Raw genomic sequence first — 22,931 nt, forward strand, 5'->3', positions numbered from 1 at the left:
GGGGGCCAAACTCAATGGACCCCACCCCACATTTTTTTCCGGTCCTGCGGTTCTCCGGTTGGACCACGCAGGGAGTGTGTGCTGGGTCCCACGGGAGTGGTGGCATGTAAAAAAAATATATATATTTTGACCCGCGTCGACTCAATTCCCCATTATAAGGGCCCAGGTGTCCGCTTACCCCTACCCTGTCTTCTTATACCTTATATGTTTTATAAAATCAGTACAACGGAATCGAATGCCTGAGTCCTCAAAATGGCAGCCGTATTGTTTCTGTTGATATTGCGGCCCGTCAATCGGATCACTCAGCCAGGCACAGATGTCATTAAATATTTCATCTTAATTTCTCAAAGCCGATTGTACAAATTCACACCAAATCACAACAAACATTGGCAAAGCCCATAGACCTCGCCTATGAGAGACCTATTATCTTTGTCACTGTTCTTTTAGTCATGTTGTACAGCAGCGTGTCTGAAAGCAAAACAAAAAAAAGTGCCATGCCCTTGTAAAGGTGCTTTTTTAAACTTTCAGCCATGCACCATGCTACCAGTGCTTGTTGTAAACTGTAGTGCAGTTGGTACACAGATTCACTATAAGGCACGCTCATTGCGGTAGAGATACTGGGCACTTTGTGGGTGGCTGTAGATAACTGGATCACTACTTGGCATGCTTGAATGCAGTTGGTATTCAAGAGCACATGATGGAGAGCTATTCCCGTTATTTTTGGGCTGGTGCAAAAAAGGTTTATATGTTATCGACTTGGGCAAGAAAATGCTTTATTCCATATAGAACAAGCAGGAGCGGCCACTCGTATTACGAAGTGGTGGGGCGGGGGAGCACAAACAAAACAAAAAAAATTATAAAGAAAGAAAGAAAAATGCACTTACCTTCCCCGACGGCCGCAGCCTTCTCCCCAATCCTTGCCACCCGGACGTCCAGGAACTGCTCTACACTGCGCATGATCCCAGCTCCTAATCTCAGCGCTTCTCACATGCTGGGAATACTATTGGCACTTCGGTTCAGCGCTCAGACATAGACTGGGAACGTGAGTTGGTTTCTCCACCCAGCTGTATAACTCAGCTTCCACAGCGGAACTCCTGGCGCCTTTATATACCGGATACCCTACCTTACTTCTCTGTATCCATGTACCATTAATTGTTTGGGTATCTCAAATTGTATAAAGACTTTTATGTTCGCTTACCTTTTGTTGCGCCCACCACGATCGCTGTATATACCTACTCACGTGTCACTTGCGTCATCACCAAAACTTCACAAGCACTTGCACACAGTATATTTTCGGTTACATGTCATTTGATGTAACACAGTGCTTCCTCCTCATGTGATTATACATATGAAGTTCAATATGTCTAACATGATCATCATTTGAAATACATTGATCCTCTGCAAAAAATGTCTCCCTGGCTCTCTTCCCTCTTGATTAATTCCATGGTAAATTAATTGTGCCTATTATACGTGTTCGCCAAATAATACCCTTGCTTGAGACACTGTTGTTTGTTACACATTATTGCCCTAGTCTCCATGTGGTTTAAATGCTACCTCCTGTAGTCCAATACTACTGTACAACGCAGCTTGGCAGAGAAAGGCAAATGCACACGATGGTTTGGCCGGCCAAATCGTCATGAGCACTTGGCGGTGCCCAGGGCCGGACTGGCCGTAGCGGGAACCGGGCAATCCCCGGTGCGCCGCACGGGTGGGGGCCGGTTTTGGGCCCCTGGGGGCCGTTTTTGTTACAGGGCCGTTTTTGCAGCATATGCAAAATCGTCCCTGTAACAAAATCAGCCGAAAATTGGCCCTGGCAAAGAGATCGGCGGCACCCCCAAGCCCCGGGGGGTGCCGGCCGAGCACTTTGCCAGGGCCGGTTTTGGTTCCCAGTCCGTCCCTGGCAGTGCCCAGCACTCCTCTCCTCCTCCCTGGTGCTGCAACAGCAGCATCAGTGTAGGTGGCCACGCCCCTCCCTCGGTTCGCAGTTCCTGAACCCAAGATGAAAAATAAAATGATAATCAAAATGTTTTATTATCAATTTATTTTTGTCCTTTGACTGCTGGCTTTCTGTGGGAGGGGGAGGGGGGGGTTGCGACACTCCTCCACCATAACGGAGGAGCCGCCCCTGAGAACATGCAGCAAAATAGTGCAGAGCTAGTTTGTTCTGCATTTGCATCAGTGCAGTGGACTGCTCACTGCACTGCTCTGGAGGCATTCATTTAGGTACTCTGTACTTGGAGAGGGTATACCGCACGGGGGTGCCTTGTGGATACTAGCACACGGCTTAGCATTTAGCATTTCTTGATGTGACGAGAGCACTGCATTAACAGGCAGGAGTGCAACGAAGCACTGATTGCTACAGCGCACTACGCCTCTTCACATAGTCGAATCTAGTACTCCCAGTTCATTCATCTTGTGATGTGAAGACTTCTGGGGAGGATGTTGTGACAAACGAGAAGAGAGGCATGGCAAGCTGGCATTGGGGAGGTGGGTGTAAATCCAGATTTGGTTGCCACCTATCCTGACTGTCAAAAACCTGTGTCGAGCTAAACGCGGGGGAGGGAAGGGGCGGGGCAGCGTTGTTACAATCTGGCACCTGTGTGCGGTGTCCTGCACTGTCTTTGTGCATTACTGGGCTTGCAGTTTTGTAGGTATTGTTATGCTATAAATATGTGCAACTGTACTTGTACCTAGTGCTGACCATTGGTGTCAGATATGCCAATCTAAAATTGAGCAGTTTGGAGTATATGTCTCGAGCCCTTAATTTGTAGTGTACGCATTTGCTGCACGCTCAATTCCCCAGGCGCGACTCTCGGGCTGTTTCGTGCAGTAAACTGTGTCAGCGTGTTCTCGGCCTGTTATCTTCGTTCTCTTGTATTCTTACCACGGCAGAATACTGGTACTTTTATTCACAGGAAAGAGAGGGGAGTCAGGGGTGTTCATGCTGTTTTGCATTGGTTGCTTTCACAAGAGCGAAGGGGAACGGTTTATTTGGCCATGTGGGGCAAAGGTCCCTGGGGGCATAATCGCATGTGAGCTTTGGAAATAAGCAAGCTGCTGCTTTATAAATGCTTTGTTTGAATGCACTGATTTTCTGCAAAATACGAATAATCTGCAAAGAATAAATGATAGTATCATTGCATGAGACCCGGAACTTGTTGTCTCTGCAAAAGCTGTCTCCATGTGTGCTGCCCTGTTTTGAAGATTATTATCTAGAGCTGGAGACGGAGTGTGTAAAAGGGTGGAAGGGAGACGGCCTGCAAGCACATGCACTCTTATGGAGTGCTACAACTAAAATAAACAAGGACGACAGGGGAAGAAGAAAGAACAATAGTTCCTCAATCACAGCATGAGCAGCGGTAGGACACTAATCAAAATGAAGTAATCAGTACTTGGTCCATGCCCCAGAGGAAAGAATAGGAAGTGAATCCGGCATGTGCTGGCTAATTAGGAGGTAACAAATAAGTGACAGTGAAGCCAACGAATGGTAAGCAACCCACGGGCTCCATGCCCTTGTAGTAAACTGTATTGCTACTAAGCGAGAGCACACGCACTGTCACAGGTGAGACCTAAAAAGCAGGATTTCTGAGTAAATATATAGCTTTCTGACAAAATTTGTGTAATTTTGTTCAGCCGTTTTCTCCTGTATTGCTGTCAAAAATTCCCATGGGAAATTGCATTATAAAAACACATTTTGGGAGGCCCCTGTTTTCTTGGCCCTCGCTTGACAGATCACCCAGAAAATGTCCAGGAAGGATAGTTTATAGTGGGTTTATGGTCTTGTAGGTTTGCAGCATCCATTCAGACTGGGATGAGAAAAACGACCAGGATTGAAGGAGTCTTAGGGTGTTAGTGAGGTCCGCAATGCCATCTGGAATATAGCCTTGAGGTACAGCTGCGTGACTTCTGCAAAGAGGTGAAAGGATACGGTGGACTGGCTCAAGAGGGAGCCTGAGGGCTCCATGCACAGGTTAAATAGTGCTGGGGAAAGTATGGATCCTTCAGAACGCCTTAAGGTAGTGGTCCCAGAGCTGGGAGTGAGTTAGCCAATTTTATTTGCTGAAAGCATTTGCATAGATAAGGTTTGAGCCACCTCAGAACTCTTCCACTGAGTCTCATCCGCAGTTCCAAGGTTTTCAAGAGTGTGGCATCATTGTCTGTGTCAAATCAAACAGAGAGGGTGAAGAAGATAGTAAAGAAGCAGCTACGATTGTCGGGTATATGGAGCACAATGTATAATATGTGTAGCATGGCCGACTCAGTGCTGCAGCCCGATCCGAAGCCTGATTAAAGATCCTCCAGAAGGAAAGTTCTATTAATGAAGAGAGTAAGTTGTTTCACCACACAGAGCTCCAGGAGTTTGGCTAGGAATGGGAGATACAAGAGCATTTGCAAGTTTTAAGAGCCCCAGGGTCCACTCCCTGTTTCTTTTAGAAACAGGATGATTTAGCAATTATTCAGGGCGTCATAGACAAAGCATTTTTGCTTCATTCGGAAGGCACCGACCATAGATCTAAGGAACAGGATAAGAGAGGGACTGGTGACGTTCAGGGCCGGACTGGGAACTGAAAGCAGCCCTGGCAAATTTCGGTACACCAGCCCCCCGTAAGTCGTGATAGCGTGCGAGCGCAACAAGCGAGCCCGACCGCTACTAGGGAGGTTTGGGGGGGTTATCCCCCAAGAAAATTTTGGAAAACGACAGACCAAAATGGTGAATTTTACAGCACATTTTTCATTACATATTCAATTGTATCAACTTTCAAAGCATAGTAAAATGTAAATGATGACCTTAAAGAGCACCAGGTTACCCTCCCAGTCATATGTACCCATAGACATTCTTTCAGAGAGCACCAAAAATAGACTCAAGTAGTGGATGTCGGATCCTGTGCTTGATATTAAGGGACTGAGGGATCACATGCTACGGATGAGTGTGTGTCTGTCCCGTGTCTCTCTCCTCTTCTCACTCTTACAATTGGTTCGGGCTGGCTGAGACCTTGGGTCTGGTTGGAGCTACTACCCAAGATGGCAATATACGACCATATTACACATATTACCTGTAATATATTTTGGGGTAAGTTGAATTGAAAAGGGGCTTTGTTGAAGCAGTTATCTTAAAGAGCCTTTGCCCCAGGAACTCCTTTGATGTTGTGTTTTTAAACTGCTTCGAATTAATTATTGTGTACCTTAGTCTGTGTCTGACAGGCCTTCAGAGATTAACCAGCAATGTATCCCTTTTCTTTTGCATTTGATATCTACCTTCAAACGCAATTGTTACATTTACACCTCCATATTAACTACAGGGATGTAATCCATCCAGCAGCCCTGTTGCGTATGGGCTGAAAGATTCCAGTTTGTGTGACCTTATGCACATAAATGGTAATCGCAGCTTTTACTGTACAGAGCCAAAAAGATCAAGTTGCTTCTGACTATTTATTAATATTTATTTTATGACTTTGCTATAGCACACACCTAGCTCCAAGGGGAATTCAAGAGCTTCGAGAGCCTTTCTGTTGTCAGGATGAACACAAGCTGCTATCAATTAAACCGGGATGTGTGTCTGTGGGTTTTGCTTCAGACTAGATTACAGAAATTCAGAATGTGAGTGGCAGGTGAATGGGAATATTTTATTACAAACTACTTGATACCTTCAAAGGTGGCCGTCTTGGATATGCTTGCAACCGTGATTTGCCATCTTTAAACACTTTTTTTTTTTTTTACTAATTCTGTTTAAAGAATGCTACCGTGGATGCATGCACATCCACGGTGGCCATCTTTGCACTGGATTTGTACACCTGAAACAAATCCATTTAAAGATGCCGTATGTGAATGCTTCTGCTGGAGGCCATCTTAAAATGCTAAAACATTTTTTTTTACGATGGCCAGCCACCAATAGTGTGGTGGGCGACATAAAACTAGGTGGGGCGGGGCAGGTAAAGAGGAATCATAGTGAAATGGAGAGGAAATGTTAAAAGAAAAAGTGCAGGCACTGAGGCTAGGAAGAAGAGAGGAGAGAGAGAGAGAGAGACGGGGAATCAAAATAGACCCTCATGTGCACTGCAATAAAAGGTCTGATGTCAGCAGTGGAACACCACATCAACCAAACAAAACGCTGTGAGACCGAATGCTTGCAGGTAGGACAAACAGAAGACCAGACAAAAACTACTGAAACCAGAGCAAAGAAGTGAGCTTGAAAACAAAAACTTCCAGTCACGAGAAAGGGGCTGGCCCAAACTCTACTCGGTCTCTAGAATGTATAGGAGACAATTAGACTCCAAAAGAGCCTGTAGCCAAGGCTTAAAACTATTGAATCCTGACAAGTATTAGTAAAGTTACTATTGACATTAAAGTCCCACAGCCTTGAAATATCGCTGATCAATCTGAGCTGACTCTACTAAGTATTGCCACATTGCAGGACTCTCTTAGAATGCCAAACTCCAGGAAAAAAAATAATTCTTGCACAACTTCAAGACCACAGATCCTAAACACAAGGCAAGCTGGCTTCTACTTCAGACAAAGAATACTACATTGATATAAGTACCGGACAACCTACTGGAAGAAGCAGACCTGAGCCCTCCTCCTGCCCCCATGTCTCCGTCACCTTCAACACTGTGACCACAAAATTCTCATCTACTGATTGCAATCAGTGGCTTTTTATCTCAGACCCTTCCACCAAGTGTTTCAAATCATTCATCTCGGACTGCAGCCAACACGTGGGAGATGATATCCCCCAACTCCAGCCTACATGCATATGAAGCTCCTCGACACCCCTTCTAAATTAACGTAATACATCTCACAGATCAAACTTTCTCTCACATCTTTATCGGAGACTTAGAGTAAGGAAACTTGGTGTTGTATGGGATGCAGACCTCTACTTCCAAAGTGGAGATTTAGTATAATGTACCCCGTTAATGGAATCTCATTAAAAAAAAATGCCTTGCATCTCTCCATAAAATCACCACGTGGTATGGGGCACTAGTCAACTAGTGAGTGAACTATGGGTGCACTATCCTGGCCTACTAGTATACCAAGTAATTTACTAGGGAGGTTGCAAGTGCCAGTGGCAAAACCAGTGGCCAGTGGAAAACAAAACACTTGTGTAAAAAAAAAAACACACACACTAGAGAGCCCTGTTGTCTGCTTAAAATATATTTCTCAGCACAAGCCCCAAGTTGGGGCTAGTGCTGAAAAATATATTTTAAGCAGACTTGCTGCCCCAACCTTTGCCCCAGTTACAGCCCCCAAGAGTCAAGTAGCACAGCACAGCGCCACCAAAGGGAGCACACGAGTCACAACATGTATCCTGCCTGCCTGCTTGCTGCTGGCTTGGAACATTTCAGCTGGCCTGGCCCTGCTCGGAGTTGGAGTCTTGACTCGGACACACACACACGAACAACAGACAACATCTGACGGCTGACCCTGACGAAAAGAAAACCCATAATTGTTACAGAACCTGACCTGAGCAGCTGAGCTCAGCAGGGTTTGAGCCTGAGCCCTGAGGTCGGTGCTGCACTGCTGGGGTTGGCGGGGGGGGGCATGGGCCGTGGCAGGAGGAACCAAAGCAGGCAGGGCTGCTCACAAATAAATCCACACTCAGGGGCCAAAAATGGGGCCATGCCGATGCGGCGGGCTGTGCAGAAAACGCAGCCTCGTTTTAGCGCTATGTTGTTCACAGCACATAAACAGCATTCCTTATGAAATGTCATGTTACAAAGGCAATGGCAAACAATAAAAATGCGCAGACACGCAATGAAATTATCTCTCCAATAAACGGCCTGCCCACCATAAATGACAATGGATTATGGAGCTAATACAAACATAAATGCACGCTTCCTGTCCCACTGTGGTGACCCTCTAGTCTTCAGCTGATTGAGCTGAATGACGAATAATTATGCAGTGGTATGAAAGGAAGACGCAGAACTCCCAAACACGGATCATACTCGGTTTAGTGCAAACATCACCAGTGAAACGCCTATCATTCTAAATGAGAACATTGCTTACTTTCCAAGAGAGTATATTAATAATTAAAGGTATAATTTAAGATGGCAGAATTCACAGAAATTATGCACACGTTACATTTTTGATAATTCCCGCACATCCATCTGTACTGTTACTTTAGCTGTCATGGCCCAGTCTGTCAGGACCCATTCATTTGCAACTGAGAATGGCATGATGTGTTGTTTTCTCTTTATTTACTGGAAGATCAAATGACTTGCCACGTGGATTTATGTAATATGTGATAAGGAATTGAGCAGATGATAATGACAGCATAATACAGCTATTTGAATTCAACACACAATTATTACCCATAATATTTGATTCCAACGCGCTTGGATTGAATTTCAGTTAAACCCAGCTTCCATAGCCCAAGCAGTGGGGGACACCACAGATGTTGCTTTAACGTTGCTCTTGCAAATTCAGGCCGTAAAATGTCTCTCCCGGTAGGGAACAGTTATCAGTGAAATCCTTTGGTATGATACATTTGTTTACTTTTCCATCGACTTGTAATTCTGTTTAGTAATTGAATTACTAAAGAGGCAATGCTAGTATACCTGTCTGAGAAACGGTTTTAATAATTACGACAGTTAATGCAGTTTACAACTGACTAACAGGTAAGATCGAAGGAAATTGATGCAAAAAAACTGCTTGGTATGCAGTGAAATGAAGCATACATCTGTTCCCATGGTCTCAGGTGCCTGGAACAGATCCAATATAAATGAACCTATTTCTCTGGGAAATAAAATGTTCACTTTATCAAAATGAACGTTATAGGACGGAACAATGCACGCAGTTGCCCATATGTCGTGTTCACCGAGCTCAGGTTTGTGTATGTAAGTTACGTAACAGAGCAAAAGGAAAATCCAGATCAGACTCTGATCTGGATTCTCCTTTTGCTCTGTTATGTAACTTACATACACAAACCTGAGCTCCGTGAACATGACAATCAGAGAATACCAGGTCGATCCCTACCCGTTGACCCCGTGCTCCTACTGCTGTGCATTATCTGATTGAAAATGCAATTAGCAAAAATGCAAAAACAACACTCACTTGGCGGCAGGCGGCACTGGGACACACTGGGACAGGCAGGGGCTAGGGGGCTATAAATAAATTAAATTATGGGGTGGCGAGAGAGGGCCTCTCGTCGACTCGTCAAGGTCTCAGTCTCTGCTGGGTTCTGGTCTGGAACCTAGGGATCACGCGCACTTTTTATTGCGTGAGCTCCAATGCGCATGTGTCAACTCACCACCAACAGCCGCACCCACCCCCCTAAGGTGGGTGAACTGCGAGTCTGCGACTAAGAGCAGGCCGCGCAGACGCGGCGGTGGAGACTTCAGCGCACCGCGCTATTTATCCAGCACTGACCTACAGTCAGCAGATTAAATAAATTCATTAATTGTGTTCATAAATTTTGCTTTTTTCCGCACCGAGCGAGGGAGACGCAGTCACGCAGCAGAGACAGTACAGAGCAAACAGTAAGTAAGTGACAGTGTACAAAAAAATCGGCCCCCGCCCCATCCAGCAACAAAACCGGCCCCCGGCCCAAAAACCAGCCCCCACCCCTGGCAGCCTACCGGGGGATTGCCCGGTGCCCGGCATTGCCAGTCCGGGCCTGGTGACGTTTACTAAATTGGTAGAGATGGGTCAGAGAAGTGAGAAGGTTTAAACTCGTCAGGAGTTTTAGACAGCGTAGCTTGAGAAACTTTAGTGAAACAATGACCAGGCCCCAGAGTGTTTGCGTGTTCTGGTTATCAAAGAAAGGTACTAAGGAGACGGAGGCAAGTGAGAGACCAATCTCGAAGAAGGCAATGGTTTCTTGTCATTGTTCTCAAAGTCAGAGATGTTGAGTGAAAACAGGAGCTTAAATGTTTTTTACAGGCTTGAATAGTTTCTTGGGGTTGTCCAGTGGATTTTAGGTTTAACAAAGGAAGTCCTGGCTTTGCTGATATGTATTTTTGTAAGTATTATGCTTGGATCTACATAATCTACCTTCTCTTACCCTTCATAATGTGAGGGCAAAAGAAGGTTGTTTTTGGCTGGATATAGATCCTTTGTGGAACTTATATGAAATGTCCCAAAATTATCCGTTATTGTGTGAAATTCATTTTTTCTTAGTATATAATGCAACCTTGCATCCATTTTATGTATAAGGATGCATTTGGCACTAAAATAGAGCACACAACTAGGTGTAACACAAGCAGCAGGCACTTATTTTGTTTGTGCTCTTCCTGTGATCCTGTGATAGGATTTTTACTCAAAGTCACAGTTATGCAGTAAGGCATAATGGCATAATCTCAGGCATTCCGCATAATAATTGTTATGTGAAATGCTGGAAATCACACCAGATTATGCCAGGATAAATTGCATTTCTCTAGGGTCTACTCAACAGTTTGAGTGACCAATCCACAAGTGCGGTGGAATATAGGCATAGTTTCCAGTAGGAATTTCTACTTTCACACATCTGGAGAAAGTTCATGTCTAGTAGTATAAACCTGAGGACTGTACTTAGGCAGTTCCAAAGGAGGTTGCATATAAGAAGTGGAGCCAAACAGTGACACTTGACCTCTGGTGTAGAAAGCTCAGACCCGACAATAGGGGCAGAGAGAGGCCGAGCAGTGAGCGCTTGTGCTTGTAGTCAGATTCTTTACAGTGGTTGGTCCCAGTGCAAACTGTAAGCAGTCAAAATGAATTTGAAGACTGTTTCTGATGAGAGCTCCAGGTGGTGTGGCAGGAAATGATGGTGACCACCTTTTGCAGACTTAAAAAAGCTCCAGGAAGGATCCTGCAGTGCACCTTTCTCAGGCGGTAGTTGTTCGTGCTGGTTACTCCAGAACTGGCTCCATTGAACTCTGTTGCCTTGGATTTAGCTATTGTTGACCCCGCACAACAGGTCTTCTCAGTCTTCCAGTAGCACACCACTGAACTGGGATTTTTGTAACTGATTGGTCAGCCTTATGAACCCGCGATTTTCTTAGTCTTGTAGCACTTCAGGATCCAAGGTGGTACTATCGCAAGGAAAGCAGCAGCTGTCTCCAAAAGTGCAAGGTCCAAATGTATTCATCTTCCTATTTAGGAACATTACTTTCTCTATTTTGAAAGGAGAGAGATTCAAGCCAGAGGTGTGAACAGCTCTTCCAGTTTTCTTCTTACATTGAGCATGTGTCATCTGAGCAACAGCTGTCCGCATTCCAGACTTGTTGCAAAGATCCATCATGTTGATCATGGGTCATTGAGAGGCTAAGCTGTCAAGTCACTGTTTGCAACCCCTAGCTCAAGTCAAAACTAATGTGCCCAATTCCCACTCCCTCTTTCTCAGCGCTGCTATATATTAACTATGCCTGTTAAATGCCTAAAGAGGTGTATTCCAAAATATCAGAGGCCTTCTTCAGGCACAAAGCGCTCTTCAAAAATCCTGTGCCTGCCCTTTGATAATCAAACCTGCCTTCTACAGACAGCAAAAGAATTACAATAACATCCGGTTTCTTAGTTAACAATATCACACAGAGCAACGAGTCAGAGAGACTGCCCCGCCCCCACCCCCCAGTGAAATAGACTAAGCTGATAGCAGGTCTTTCCATATGCAGATGGCTTGGTACTGAAGCCGAGGCCGCTTCTGCCCCTATCACTGTGCACAGCCTCTTTGAGATCCCAGCGGATTAGAGGATAATCCATGGCCTCTGTGTCTGCTGTTTGCTTCTATCCAGCCCAGGCAGTGTTACTTATTAGGTTTGGCTTATAGACCGCTTTAGCTGTCTTGGCAGCCTCAAGTGGTCAAAACAATTCCTAAAAAAGCATATATACATGAGCAGAGGTATTTTGGTCAGCCCTTTTCAACCATTGGTCTATTCATTCCCACTTTGCTTCTGCCCACCTCAGCATACAGTTTGGGGCAACGAGTCGGTCCACTCCAGCCATTGGCTCTCTTGCACTGTGACGGGGGCATTTATTTCGGTCCACCTGCACATTCGCCAAAAAGTACACGTCAATATCGGGGTCGATAGGCTCATGCATTGCTTTTCCAATGCTTTTTCTTCCTATTCTATTTGGAGCAGGTGTTCAGGATGCAATCTTCCGTGATCAGGTGTGTAGTATGTAAATAATTCAAATGTATACATTTAAATCATGCGTGTTTATATACATTTTTAAAAAAAATCTGCGCATTCTGCCTTCTGCTTTTGTGAACTCTTTGCCCAGTTCCTCACATTTACATTTTATACGATCACAGTTCTCTCATTGCCTGTCCTAGTGTCCTCACAGCTGTGACAGCCTTACGTCATCTCCCCACCGTCACATACATTGTAATCCCCCATTCAAAGGGGCGGGATTAGCAATGGAAGATTGAAGAAGCTAATTTATTTTGAAACTTAAAATGTGTATTGCAAGCATATGACTGCCACATTCCAGTACCATTAGTTTTCTGTTTTCCTTCTCCGGTTCCATAACATCACACCAGTTAGCCAAGGCGAGACATGTTTTCATTGCCAATGCTTGTTTTTTGATATAGTCCGGATGATAAAAGCTTGAATTTGTTGTTTCTTGCTCATGCATTTTTTTTAATTTTCGTGTCTCTCAGGAAATGTTGTGCTTGCGCCGGCAGCACTGAAGTTGGGGCTGGTCGATTCAGTCACTGAAGACAAAGCAGTCAAAGCAGCAATCCACTTTGCTCAAAAAGTCATTGGTATGTATAGAGCTTAAACATTCATGCTTAAAAAACGATTTTAAGAGCTTGAGGGCCTTTCTTTCAGAAAAACGGAAATAAATAATCTGTGGATTTTCAATTTTTAATTATATCAAACCTCTGCTAAAAAATACAATCGCCATAAAAGTCAAAACGTGTGTTTTTTTTGTCATGAATCTCATTACCTACTGCTATGACATAACAGTTGATAACAAAAGTGGTTACCCCCTGTTTCGATGTCATACAAGCCTTGCAAGCCAGGCAGACTAGCCTCTATTAGAGCTCGCCAGTGCAGCGCTGCTTGTCGGATTTGACGGAAAGCAGAAAGCACAGCTGCAGGAGGGGGAAGGATGGCAGGGCAGGTGGTGGGGGTTAGTCAAGGATGGCAGGTAATTTACAGAGGCCATATTATGTATGGCTCCCTCATCACACCTCTGCCACTGTGTAACATTCGAAAGCAGGGGGAGATGATTATGGGGCCATGCATAAAGTAGTGTCGCAAAGAGTTGGGCGACACCACTGTGTATGTTATGCACAGGGGTGTAGGCTTATAGACCCCCGCATGCGTGAGTGTGGCGTACAGTCCGACGCATTAAATAAAAAGCCCGGGGAGCCAGGCGTGGCTCAGTTTAGAACACCACTAATTAAACCGCTGAGCTTGTGTGGTCATTCCATGCATGCTTGGGGCTTACTCCCAAAACTACACTGGCGACGAGGGGGCCTGCATTATCCATGTGTGCCTCTCCCCTTCACACCCTGTCTCTGGCTCTTCACTTCGCTGGGGCCGGTCATGCTGCCTGCACCTCACGCAGCAACAGGCATTGCTAATGGCGACTGCCTGGATCTCTCAGGTCGGCGGCGCCTTTGACCGCGCAGTGACCTGTTTTCATCCTCTGACAGCGGCACTCCCTCGTTGGGCCCCAGGGGTGGAGCTCCCTCCTTCTTTCCTCCCCTTGGGCACAAGGGCCCACCTCGCTGACAGTGTGCTGTATCTGCGTGGCAGCCTGGTGCTGCCCTACTGGACCCAACATTGAAACATCCGGCCCGGAGAAGGGCCTCCAGAGGTCAGTGATCCACCCCTCTAATTCCCCACAGAACTGAATGAGCCAGTGCATATATTCTGGATCACTGACACCCATCAGGGTGGCTTATAAAAGGAATCTGTGCAGCATCACTCGCCTACAACCTGCTCTATACATAGTAGGGCCTCCTATCTGTCCCAGCACGTGAAGTCTCTCTCCAGCTACCGGCCCTGCAGTGCCTCAGATTCCTGACAGTGAGCTTCTCTAGCCTCCAGTAACCCCTTCTGTGGTCAACCACGTAGCCTCATGGCTTCCATCCCTGCATTATTACCCTTCACCGTTACAGGACCTCCACCCTCCCAGGCTGCCCTCTGGAAAGCATGGGCATACTTCGAACCTTATGCCAATCTCGACTATGAGCGGTTCCTCCTGCGCCAGGCTCGGCAGCACCCGGAGGAATCTGTGGATGTCTTCGACAGTCCGCTGAGAGAACTTGTCAGCATCTGCATTCTCCCAGACGAAGATTATGAGGTCCACGCCCAGTTCATCCAGGGCTGAGCATCCACCACTCTTAAGGAAAGGATCCTCCAGGAACCCAACATGACCATGAGAGACATACTGACTTTGGGTCGCTCCAAGGAACTTTCAAATGCTCGGTCAGGCCACATGGAACCTAACTTGTCCATCCCATCAAGGAACAGCCCCTCAATGCCATTCAAAAGGAGGTGCAAGTGGATAAACAAGACCCCACCAACCTCTTAAGAGGCTTCACCAAACAAGGATTGCACACCCGCCCATGAGGGTGGTGTGGTGGCCCTTACGCTCACACCGAAATCTGTCATGTGAGCGGCCAAACCTGCAGTGCGTGTGACAAACCTAACCATTTCGCCATGGTCTGCTTCTCTTTGCAAGGATGATGACCCAAACAACACCCAGACAACCTGTCCGATGACGACATGGATGAAGATGACACGGCTGTTGTATATGTAGTTCGGACACTCGACACCCTCAAAGCTAATCATTAGGTAGCCCCATGTGACGAGTCAGAGTGCAGGACCACACCATCTCAGCCATCATAAATACTAGGGAATCAATCAATCTCATTGCAGAGGATGTCTCCTCAAGCTTGCCGCACCAAGCAACTCTCCTTCATACCAGTGGGCAAGTATATGTTTTCGGCAACTGCTCTCCACTACGGCTTTCTGGCGTGTTCCACGCGAACCTGTCCCATGAGTCCACCCGACGAAGAGTGAGAGTGTACGTGTCGCAAGAAGGGTCAGGATTCCTCCTCAGCTGTCACACTGCCCAAGATCTCAGTCTCATACAGTTCGCCTTCAGCATGCATGAACAGTATCTGGACTGCCTCCTGCAGGACTTCGCACCCTTGTTTAAAGGAATTGGCTGCCCGGCAAGACCGGCCATTCAACTTCACATTGACAAGTCCATAGCTCCCGTCGCCCTAAGACATCGCAGGATAAGTTTCCACCTTCGTCCCAAGGTAGAGGCCGAACTGAAGCTCTTGGAGAAGGCAGGCATAATCAAGTGGGTGAGGGCCCCACAGCGTGGGTGTTACCGATTGTGGTGGCCAAGAAGCTCAAATAGTCGGACGTAGTCCGCACTTGTGGGGATATGAGGTTCCCGAAACTAGTGATCAAGCGTGAATGACACCTTACGCCGACAATAGATAACATCATTGGGGAATTGTCGGGCTCTGAATGGTTCTCCAAAGTGGACCTCAGGTCGGGTTACCACCAAATCCTGCTACACCTGGACTCTCGGCCATTACTGCATTCTCAACACATGCCAGTCTGTAGAGATACGCCAGACTAAACTTTGGCATCTCCAGCGCTGCCAAAGTTTTCCAGAACGCCGTAAAGAATTTCATGCATGGCTTGCACGGTGGGCTGAATGTGAGCAACAACATCCTTGTTAACTCGGCTACACTAGTGGAACACCTCACCTGCCTTTATGCAGTCTTCACACAGCTAAAAGAACGTGGGCTGACACTACACCAAGAGAAATCTGACTTTTTATGAAAGGACATCAGCTTTTTCACATACCGTTTCTCAGACAAAGGCATTGGTCCCGACCCTGAGAAAGTAAAGGACATCCAGGATGCTCCTGCCTCCCTCCTCAGAATCATGAGCCCACAGCTTCCTGGGAATGGTGATGTATTGTGGGAGCTTCATGAAAAATCTGTCAGACATTTCCGGCCCTCTCAGGGAGCTCACCATATCGTCCAGTCCTTGAGTGAGGGGGCCAGAACAGGAGAAAGCATTTCGGCAGACAAAGCCCGCCCTATCAGCCTACTCCACTCTTGTGTATTTCAACCTGCAGAGAGAGTCACAGCTAGTAGTCTATGCCAGCCCCACAGGTCTGGGGGCTGTGCTAGATCAATAACAGGAGTGCGTAGAGTTGACCCCAGTAGCGTATGCCAGTCGCACACTTGCGCCCACTGAACATCACTATTCTCATATAGAGCGTGAATCGATCGCTATCTTGTGGGGTTGCCGCCATTTTTACATCTACCTATATAGGTCATCACGGACCACAAACCGCTGAGCCTGCTGTTCCAAGGGTCTTAGTCGAGGCATCCTCCCAGGATCGAAAACTGGATCCTACAGCTGCAGTAGGTCCAGTTCACGATGAGCTACCAGCCTGGCACACGGAACCCAGCGAATTTCTTATCTAGGCACGCTTGACCCCCAAACCCCTCACCCCCTGACAACCAAAGCCAGGGAAACAGAAGAATACATCCAGCTGATCGTGGAGCACTGCAGGCCTTTCCCAATGTCTTTGGCGGAAGTAGTGGAAGCCACACAGCGGGACGACTGCCTGCAAATAGCCATAAAGGCATCCACCACCGGTGACTGGTGGCCGCTCCAGAACCCAACACCCTTCCACACAGATGCAGCCCATTCCATCCCCTGAGTGTTGCACACTGTCCACTAGGAACTGTCAGTTACAGATGAAGGTGTCTGCTACGAGGCCCGCAGCTTGTGCTACCAGAAAGCCTGACACAGAAGGCAGCCCTACTCGCACACACAGCGTATCAAGGCATAGTAAAGTCCAAGAGTAGGCTAAGGAGCAAGGTATGGTGTTCCGGACTGGAACAGAAAGTGGATGCAGTAGTACGGAATGCCCAGTCTGCCTTGCAATGAGCAAGCCCAACCAGCCTGCACACGTCATCACAGAGGCAGGTCCTAATGCTCAATAGCAAAGAGTTAGTGCAAATTTCGACAGCCTCCCGAATGTAGCACACATGTTAGTTGTGGTAGATGACTACTCATACTGTCCTGAGGTTGAAAGTGTAGCGACAACATTGGCCTCTGAGGTCGTCCCGAAGCTCGAGAAACTCATGGTCATGCATGGCCTGTTTGCAGAGATCCACACCAACAATGTGCACCCCATCAATGGCTCCGAACTGGCTGATTACCCGAGACCCCGAAGCATCAAACACTCCCGTATAAGACCCCGGTGGCCCCAAGCCAATGGAGAGGTGGAGTGTCTGATGAGAATTCTCACCAAGGTGATGCAGATTCTGAAGGCACCAGCAGTTTAATATGCCCTGTACCAGTTCCTGCGAGAGTAAAGACTCACCCCCATTCCACAACAGGTGTTTCCACCAGCAAGCTGTGTTTCGGTAGGTCTATGGTGAACACCTTTCCCTACCACCCCACATGGGAGAGTGTGCCTAATCCTCTGAACCGATCTGACTCTCAAAGACTCCGCAACAAGAGTTTGCTTCTCACCAGCAGCAAGCGAAAGAGAGTCCCCTCAAAGTGGGTGACCACGTGTTGGTAAAAGATCGCCATCCCGGAAGACAGTAACAGCTCAGGAAGGCACGAAGTGTGTCACATGGAATGCATCCCAATTCAAGGGGATTCTGCCGAGATCCATACCAGAGCCCGCATCCATCGACCTGCTAGAGGACGTCGTGAGAGAGGACAGCCCTGACCAGGAGGAAGGCACCAGCCAGAACCAGGAATGGTACGCTCACTCAGAAGATTTGTTCACAACACTCTCACCTGTCCCCCGTCACATGCACCAAACACTTCCCCAGCAGCAGTTAGCAGAAGCCAAAGACCGGCTGGGGCTGCAAGTCCAAAAGAGTTCTCACCAGACCCCATGCTAGGGGTGGTCAAGGACGGTACCTGTTACGACCACACCCTGGACCATCTCAGAAGTATATGGACTTTGTGTGCGGCAGACCAGAGGCGGATGGCGTTGCTGTGGTCGTGAATAACGCCGAAGAGAACTGTCATAATGTTCATGACAATGATGGTCTAGAGCAATGTGTGCCTTCAATGTTTGGCATTTAAAATTTGAAGTTTTGTTTCCCGATGTATAGGAGGAATGTAGTGTCGCAAGGAGCTGGGCGACACCACAGTGTTTGTGGGTTAGACTTGTGGACCCCTGCGTGCGTGAGCGTAATGAGAACGTCTGGCGTACGGCCAGAGGCATTGAATAAAAAGACTATGGAGCCAGGCATGGCTCAATTTAGCAGACCACTAATTACACCGCTGTGTTTGTGTGGTCATTCCATTCATGCTTGGAGGTTACTTCCCAACACTGCACATCCCATAACATTATAGATGGGTAACAAGTGAATTGTGGGGATGTTTTTCACCACGGAGTTCTGAGTGACATCAAGGACAACTCAAGTTTCGCTCTCATTGTTTCTATTTATTGTCACTCAGAACCCCTTGGTGAAAAACATCCCTGTAATTCACTGGTAACCATCTATAACTCTATATATGTTCACTAGCATTAATGCATCTGGCAGACAAAAGGACAGACAATGGATTGGTTTATAGTGTGATCACAACCGTGTACCAGTGGAGGATGCTGGTAAATACCAACAACTGTAAAGTAATAATATATATGCTGCGCTACTCTCTTTTCACGTATGAGTGCATTTGGTAGGTTTGACATGTAATGGCACTATTCATAGTACATCATTGTATCTACACAGAAAAGGGGCAAAAGGCCAGGACCCCTCACTCATTGGTTGTATTGTTTGTCAATTACAGACTAGCCATTCACATTCATCAGACGTGGCTTGATTGCTTTATTATTCATGAAGTATGGCATCTTACCTGTGCATTGCCCTACAAATATTTCAGATTCAGTAGTAGGTTCGCCTAGTGAGCAACATTCAGACTCACGATTTACTCTATCCTCTTGTAAATACGCCATCTCATCGCCTTCTCATGTCAGACTAGCAGACCCTTCACTATGGAGCTAGGGCAGTCGTGAAGGTCATAGGTTTTACTCTTCAATTTCACAAATGTGTGAAGGTGTTTGCCCTGCTGTCGATAAGTGTTTGAAATTCTGATGTGGTATCTTGTTTTACATTTTGAAAGGTTACTGAAATGAAGGTTTTTTTATGTTTGGAGAGGATGTTTTCTATGATTGCTCCTTATTGGCAACAAAACTGTGCTATTGACCTGTCCCACATTATCATCTTGCAGATTTGTAACAGGGTGAGGGCAAATCCTAAATCCCTGGAAACATTTCTTTTCCCTGAATGTATTACAAGTGGAAACAAAAATGGTTGATTAATGTATGGTGGAGTTTGGTATGGTTCAAGGAAGTTGACTGCTTTTTTTGCTTGATGAAAGGGAGTACAATGACTACAGATACACAATGATTTTTCACTTATTCACCAATTTAGCTGCTGTTGTTAGGAAACAAAAACTGAATTGCACAATGCATTTTCATTTTATTTCCTCTGGGGTGTAGGAGGCTGTCTTAGTATATGGTGCACACTTATGTAAGTGTAGACCCTGCACTAATCTGGACAACCTGTATGGGGATTTTAGTGGTCTTAGACAACCTTAGAAAGCTCTCTAAGTGGTAGCTGTGAAGAGCAGCCTTCAGGCTCAGTCCAGGATTGTAAAGCAGCTTGTTTTACTAGTACTTAATCTTGTAGTGTAGGTTAAGTGAAAAAGAACCACACAGTGTATTTATAAAAATACGTATTTATTATAAACACTCACTAACACATTGTAATATCTCCTACCCGGAGATATAACCAAAATACACACAATACTTTGATAATAAAACACGTAAGTAGCACAAATACACAGTGGTCTCCAGGGGGAGACCTAACCATATACTAAAATAGCTGAATGCGAACCACAACCTAAGTGGAGACTGGACCCAGAAGACGTAGAAGAGCCCGGGACCCAAGGAACCACCCAAGCTAAGTACCCAGGAACCCCACGAAGGCAGTGTGCAGAGTGGTAACACGATTGCATGCTCAATACAAGTCAATGAGTAAGTCGCGGTTGGGGGTGTTGCAAGCCAGCTAAGATGGCGGACGATAGTTTGTACACTCCGTTCATATCGCCCTGTTTATCCTGCGGAATCGTGGTGTAATCCCGCCCTGCCACATTGTAAAGAGGCGGAGTCGATCGGCAGCATGGCCGAGAGCTGCTGGAGGAATGTTGTGGTTGGTTCCTGGCGCCCCATCGAGATACGCGGTGGCGGAGGAGAACTGAGTGCCTGCAGCCGTAGCAGCGACTCACCGGGGATCTGCTAAGTGGCGGTCGTAGTGCGGAATAAGCCAATCTGTGAGAGATGAGTGGTACGCTGAGAGGGATCAGGCGCCACTGCCGTCAGACCCAACAACAAGCGTGGGGAACAACCACGAGGAGACCCATCGGGTCGTAAGACCTTGGAGCATGGACACTGGGCGGCGGCCACAGAGGAACTGAGCACTTGGAGGTGCAGTGGAGACTGAGCATGTCTCGGCGCGGCCAGACCCGAGCAACGCCCCAGCACAAAGACGTGATCGCGCAACCCGTGTGATCACCGGTGAAGTTCGAACAGCTGCCGAACTATCACTGGCGTGGGAAGTGGGTACGGGGAGACCAAGCGCTGTGTGGGAAATGGCTGCCAGAGCCCTGTGAAGCTGGAGAAGGCAGGGATGGCCATAGAGCTGGGACAGGCTACCTGTGAACACAAGGGCAGTGTAGCATACGACACCCAGAGGGAGACTGGCCTCGGGCAGCGTGGGGAGAAAGCAGTGAGCCCTCCCCCATAAAGAAGCAGCCTCAACTAAGCAGGCCAGAATCGAGGTGGTGGCCGACCCAGGGCCTACACCTAAACAAGCAAAGAGCGGAGAGGGGCGTAAAGCCTGCTTGCCACAATAAGGCCTGGTACTGGAAATTGGCCAGCCGTAACTCAGCGGGAGTGGGTGATTACAGCGGAGCACAATTAAGCCAAAACAGATACGGCAAGGAGAGGCCTAGCGGAAGCAGGCACTAGCTGGAGCACGGCACACTCATACATGCGGCAGGCGAAGGGAGTGAGTGCTTTGGTACGAGCAATCCTTCACGGCATCGACCCCCACCGATGGAGTAGTAAGGCAAATGTGTGCCCACAGCAGCGAAGATCGATGCGGCGACCCACTCTTCGGCAAAAGAACTGACTCACAGTACAAGGCAGGTGGAACGGGAAGTGAAGTAGGCGGACAGAGCAAACGTGCACGCTGAACTACCAAGATGGCCCAGCTGATGCCCGCACAGATATAGTTGGCCCCCTTGCATGAAAAGCTAAGCACGCACACACACCTGTCCAAGTAACCAGTCGCGCACGGAGCCCAAGTCAAGAGAACCAGTATGTCAGCAAGGTCAAAGTAGGAGCAAAAGGAGGGGCAGGGACATGGTACGTGGGACGTGAAACTGCTGGGGCACGGGTGCATTGATGGCGCAGGGCCCCCTCTGGAGGAATGGGACAATAACCGTGCACTACCCGCAGTTGCGAACAGCTCTGTGGTCAAGGACTCACTCATTGCGAACAAACAGCAAATCAGAGACACCGCAGTAAAAGCAACAAGGACACCAGTGGCCCCGTAGGCCAAGTGTAGACGCTGGACTCTCAGATAGGAGTCTTCCCCCTGGCAGAGCAAGCTGGAGAAAGCTGGGGGCCCTACCCAGGAAGAGCAGCAGGTCTCTGAAACTCCGGCAGGTGCAACACATTTCTGCGAGAAATGAGGGTGGTGCCCAGATGCTGAGGGAGCCTCCCTGCTGAGCAGCTTCCATACGAGCCTGCCAAGAAAGATACGGACACCCTGCTCTCCGCGCACCTGTGACCTGCCTGGGCCCTTCGTTTAACACATAGACACCAACTGTATGCCCACCTTGCACCAACTGGTCATGGGGCACCTGACCTAATACACAGCAAGCGTCAGCGCAACTCGAGGCGCAAGGAAATGAACGCATGAAAGTAGAGGGCGCAGGAGAAACACCAAACTCGGTGCTTTCGACAAAGCTAGACACAGTACTAGCAGCGGTAAAAAAAATCGGCATAGTCCTGGATCATACTCTGTGCTCGCTGGAGACAAAAATGTATAAGATCGCATCAGACTTCATCTTACTGAAAGCAGACGATCGGAAGTTGTCAGAGAAAGTCCAGACAAATGAGCATACCCTAGCAGAACTGAAGCCAATTGCGCAAAACCATGCAGCAGTGCTGCAAGATATCATAGACAAAATGGACACCCTAGAAGACCGGCTGGAGGATGCAGAGGCCGCTCGAGGCGCAATAACATAAGTGTGGTGGGCCTTCCTGAGGGAGAGGAATGACAGGACCCGGTGGCGTACGTGGAACATGGGTTGCGGTAAATCCTTCCAGAAAACGTGCTCCCACCTCACTTTGTAGTGGAGCGTGCCCACAGGGTGCCGGCTCGGCCACTACTCTTCAAACTGCTCAATTATAGGGACAGGGACACCGTACTAAGGGAGGCCCGCAAGCTTGATGAGATACGAGTACAAAACCAATGGTGATGATGTTCCCAGACTACACAATACAAGTTAAAAAAAGGTGGCGCGCCTACCTGGAAGTTAAGCGCCAACTGCGCTCCTTGAACACATGACACTATCTCATGTTCCCCACAAGGCTGCGAGTTGCCTGCGAGGGCTAAGCAAAGTTCTCTCGAAGCGCCATCAGAGGTTTGGGACTGGCTAGAAGAGACAGGTAGACTGACAAGGCCCAAGCCACTAGAGAATGGGCAGCCACCCGACGGGGCTGGGGGGCCGCTGTTATGGCAGAGGAAAAAGCCCCAAACAGCCGCAGCCACAGACAGCAATACGAGACATGGAACAGAGAGAGATGAAACGCTGAGGGGCCCTCCACGCAGTGGCATCTATTCAGACCCATTCTTAAATCCACGGCTCCGGGACACACACTCCTCAATCCTGCAGCCTGGCAGGATCATCACTGGCTAG

The 22,931-nt window shown here is 47.6% G+C and overlaps 1 protein-coding gene across 1 annotated transcript in view; it reads left to right on the forward strand.

The window, feature by feature from the left end:
- Positions 1-22,931, forward strand: part of EHHADH (enoyl-CoA hydratase and 3-hydroxyacyl CoA dehydrogenase) — a 246,494-nt gene that overhangs the window by 122,383 nt on the left and 101,180 nt on the right. Inside the window, exon 5 of the mRNA XM_085648734.1 lies at positions 12,569-12,673. Within this exon, the coding sequence (XP_085504860.1) occupies positions 12,569-12,673 (105 nt within the window). The remainder of the gene's footprint in view (positions 1-12,568; positions 12,674-22,931) is intronic.

Source organism: Triturus cristatus, chromosome 3_2 (assembly GCF_964204655.1).
Source record: "Triturus cristatus chromosome 3_2, aTriCri1.1, whole genome shotgun sequence".
In the NCBI taxonomy this organism is placed as follows: Eukaryota; Metazoa; Chordata; class Amphibia; order Caudata; family Salamandridae; genus Triturus; species Triturus cristatus.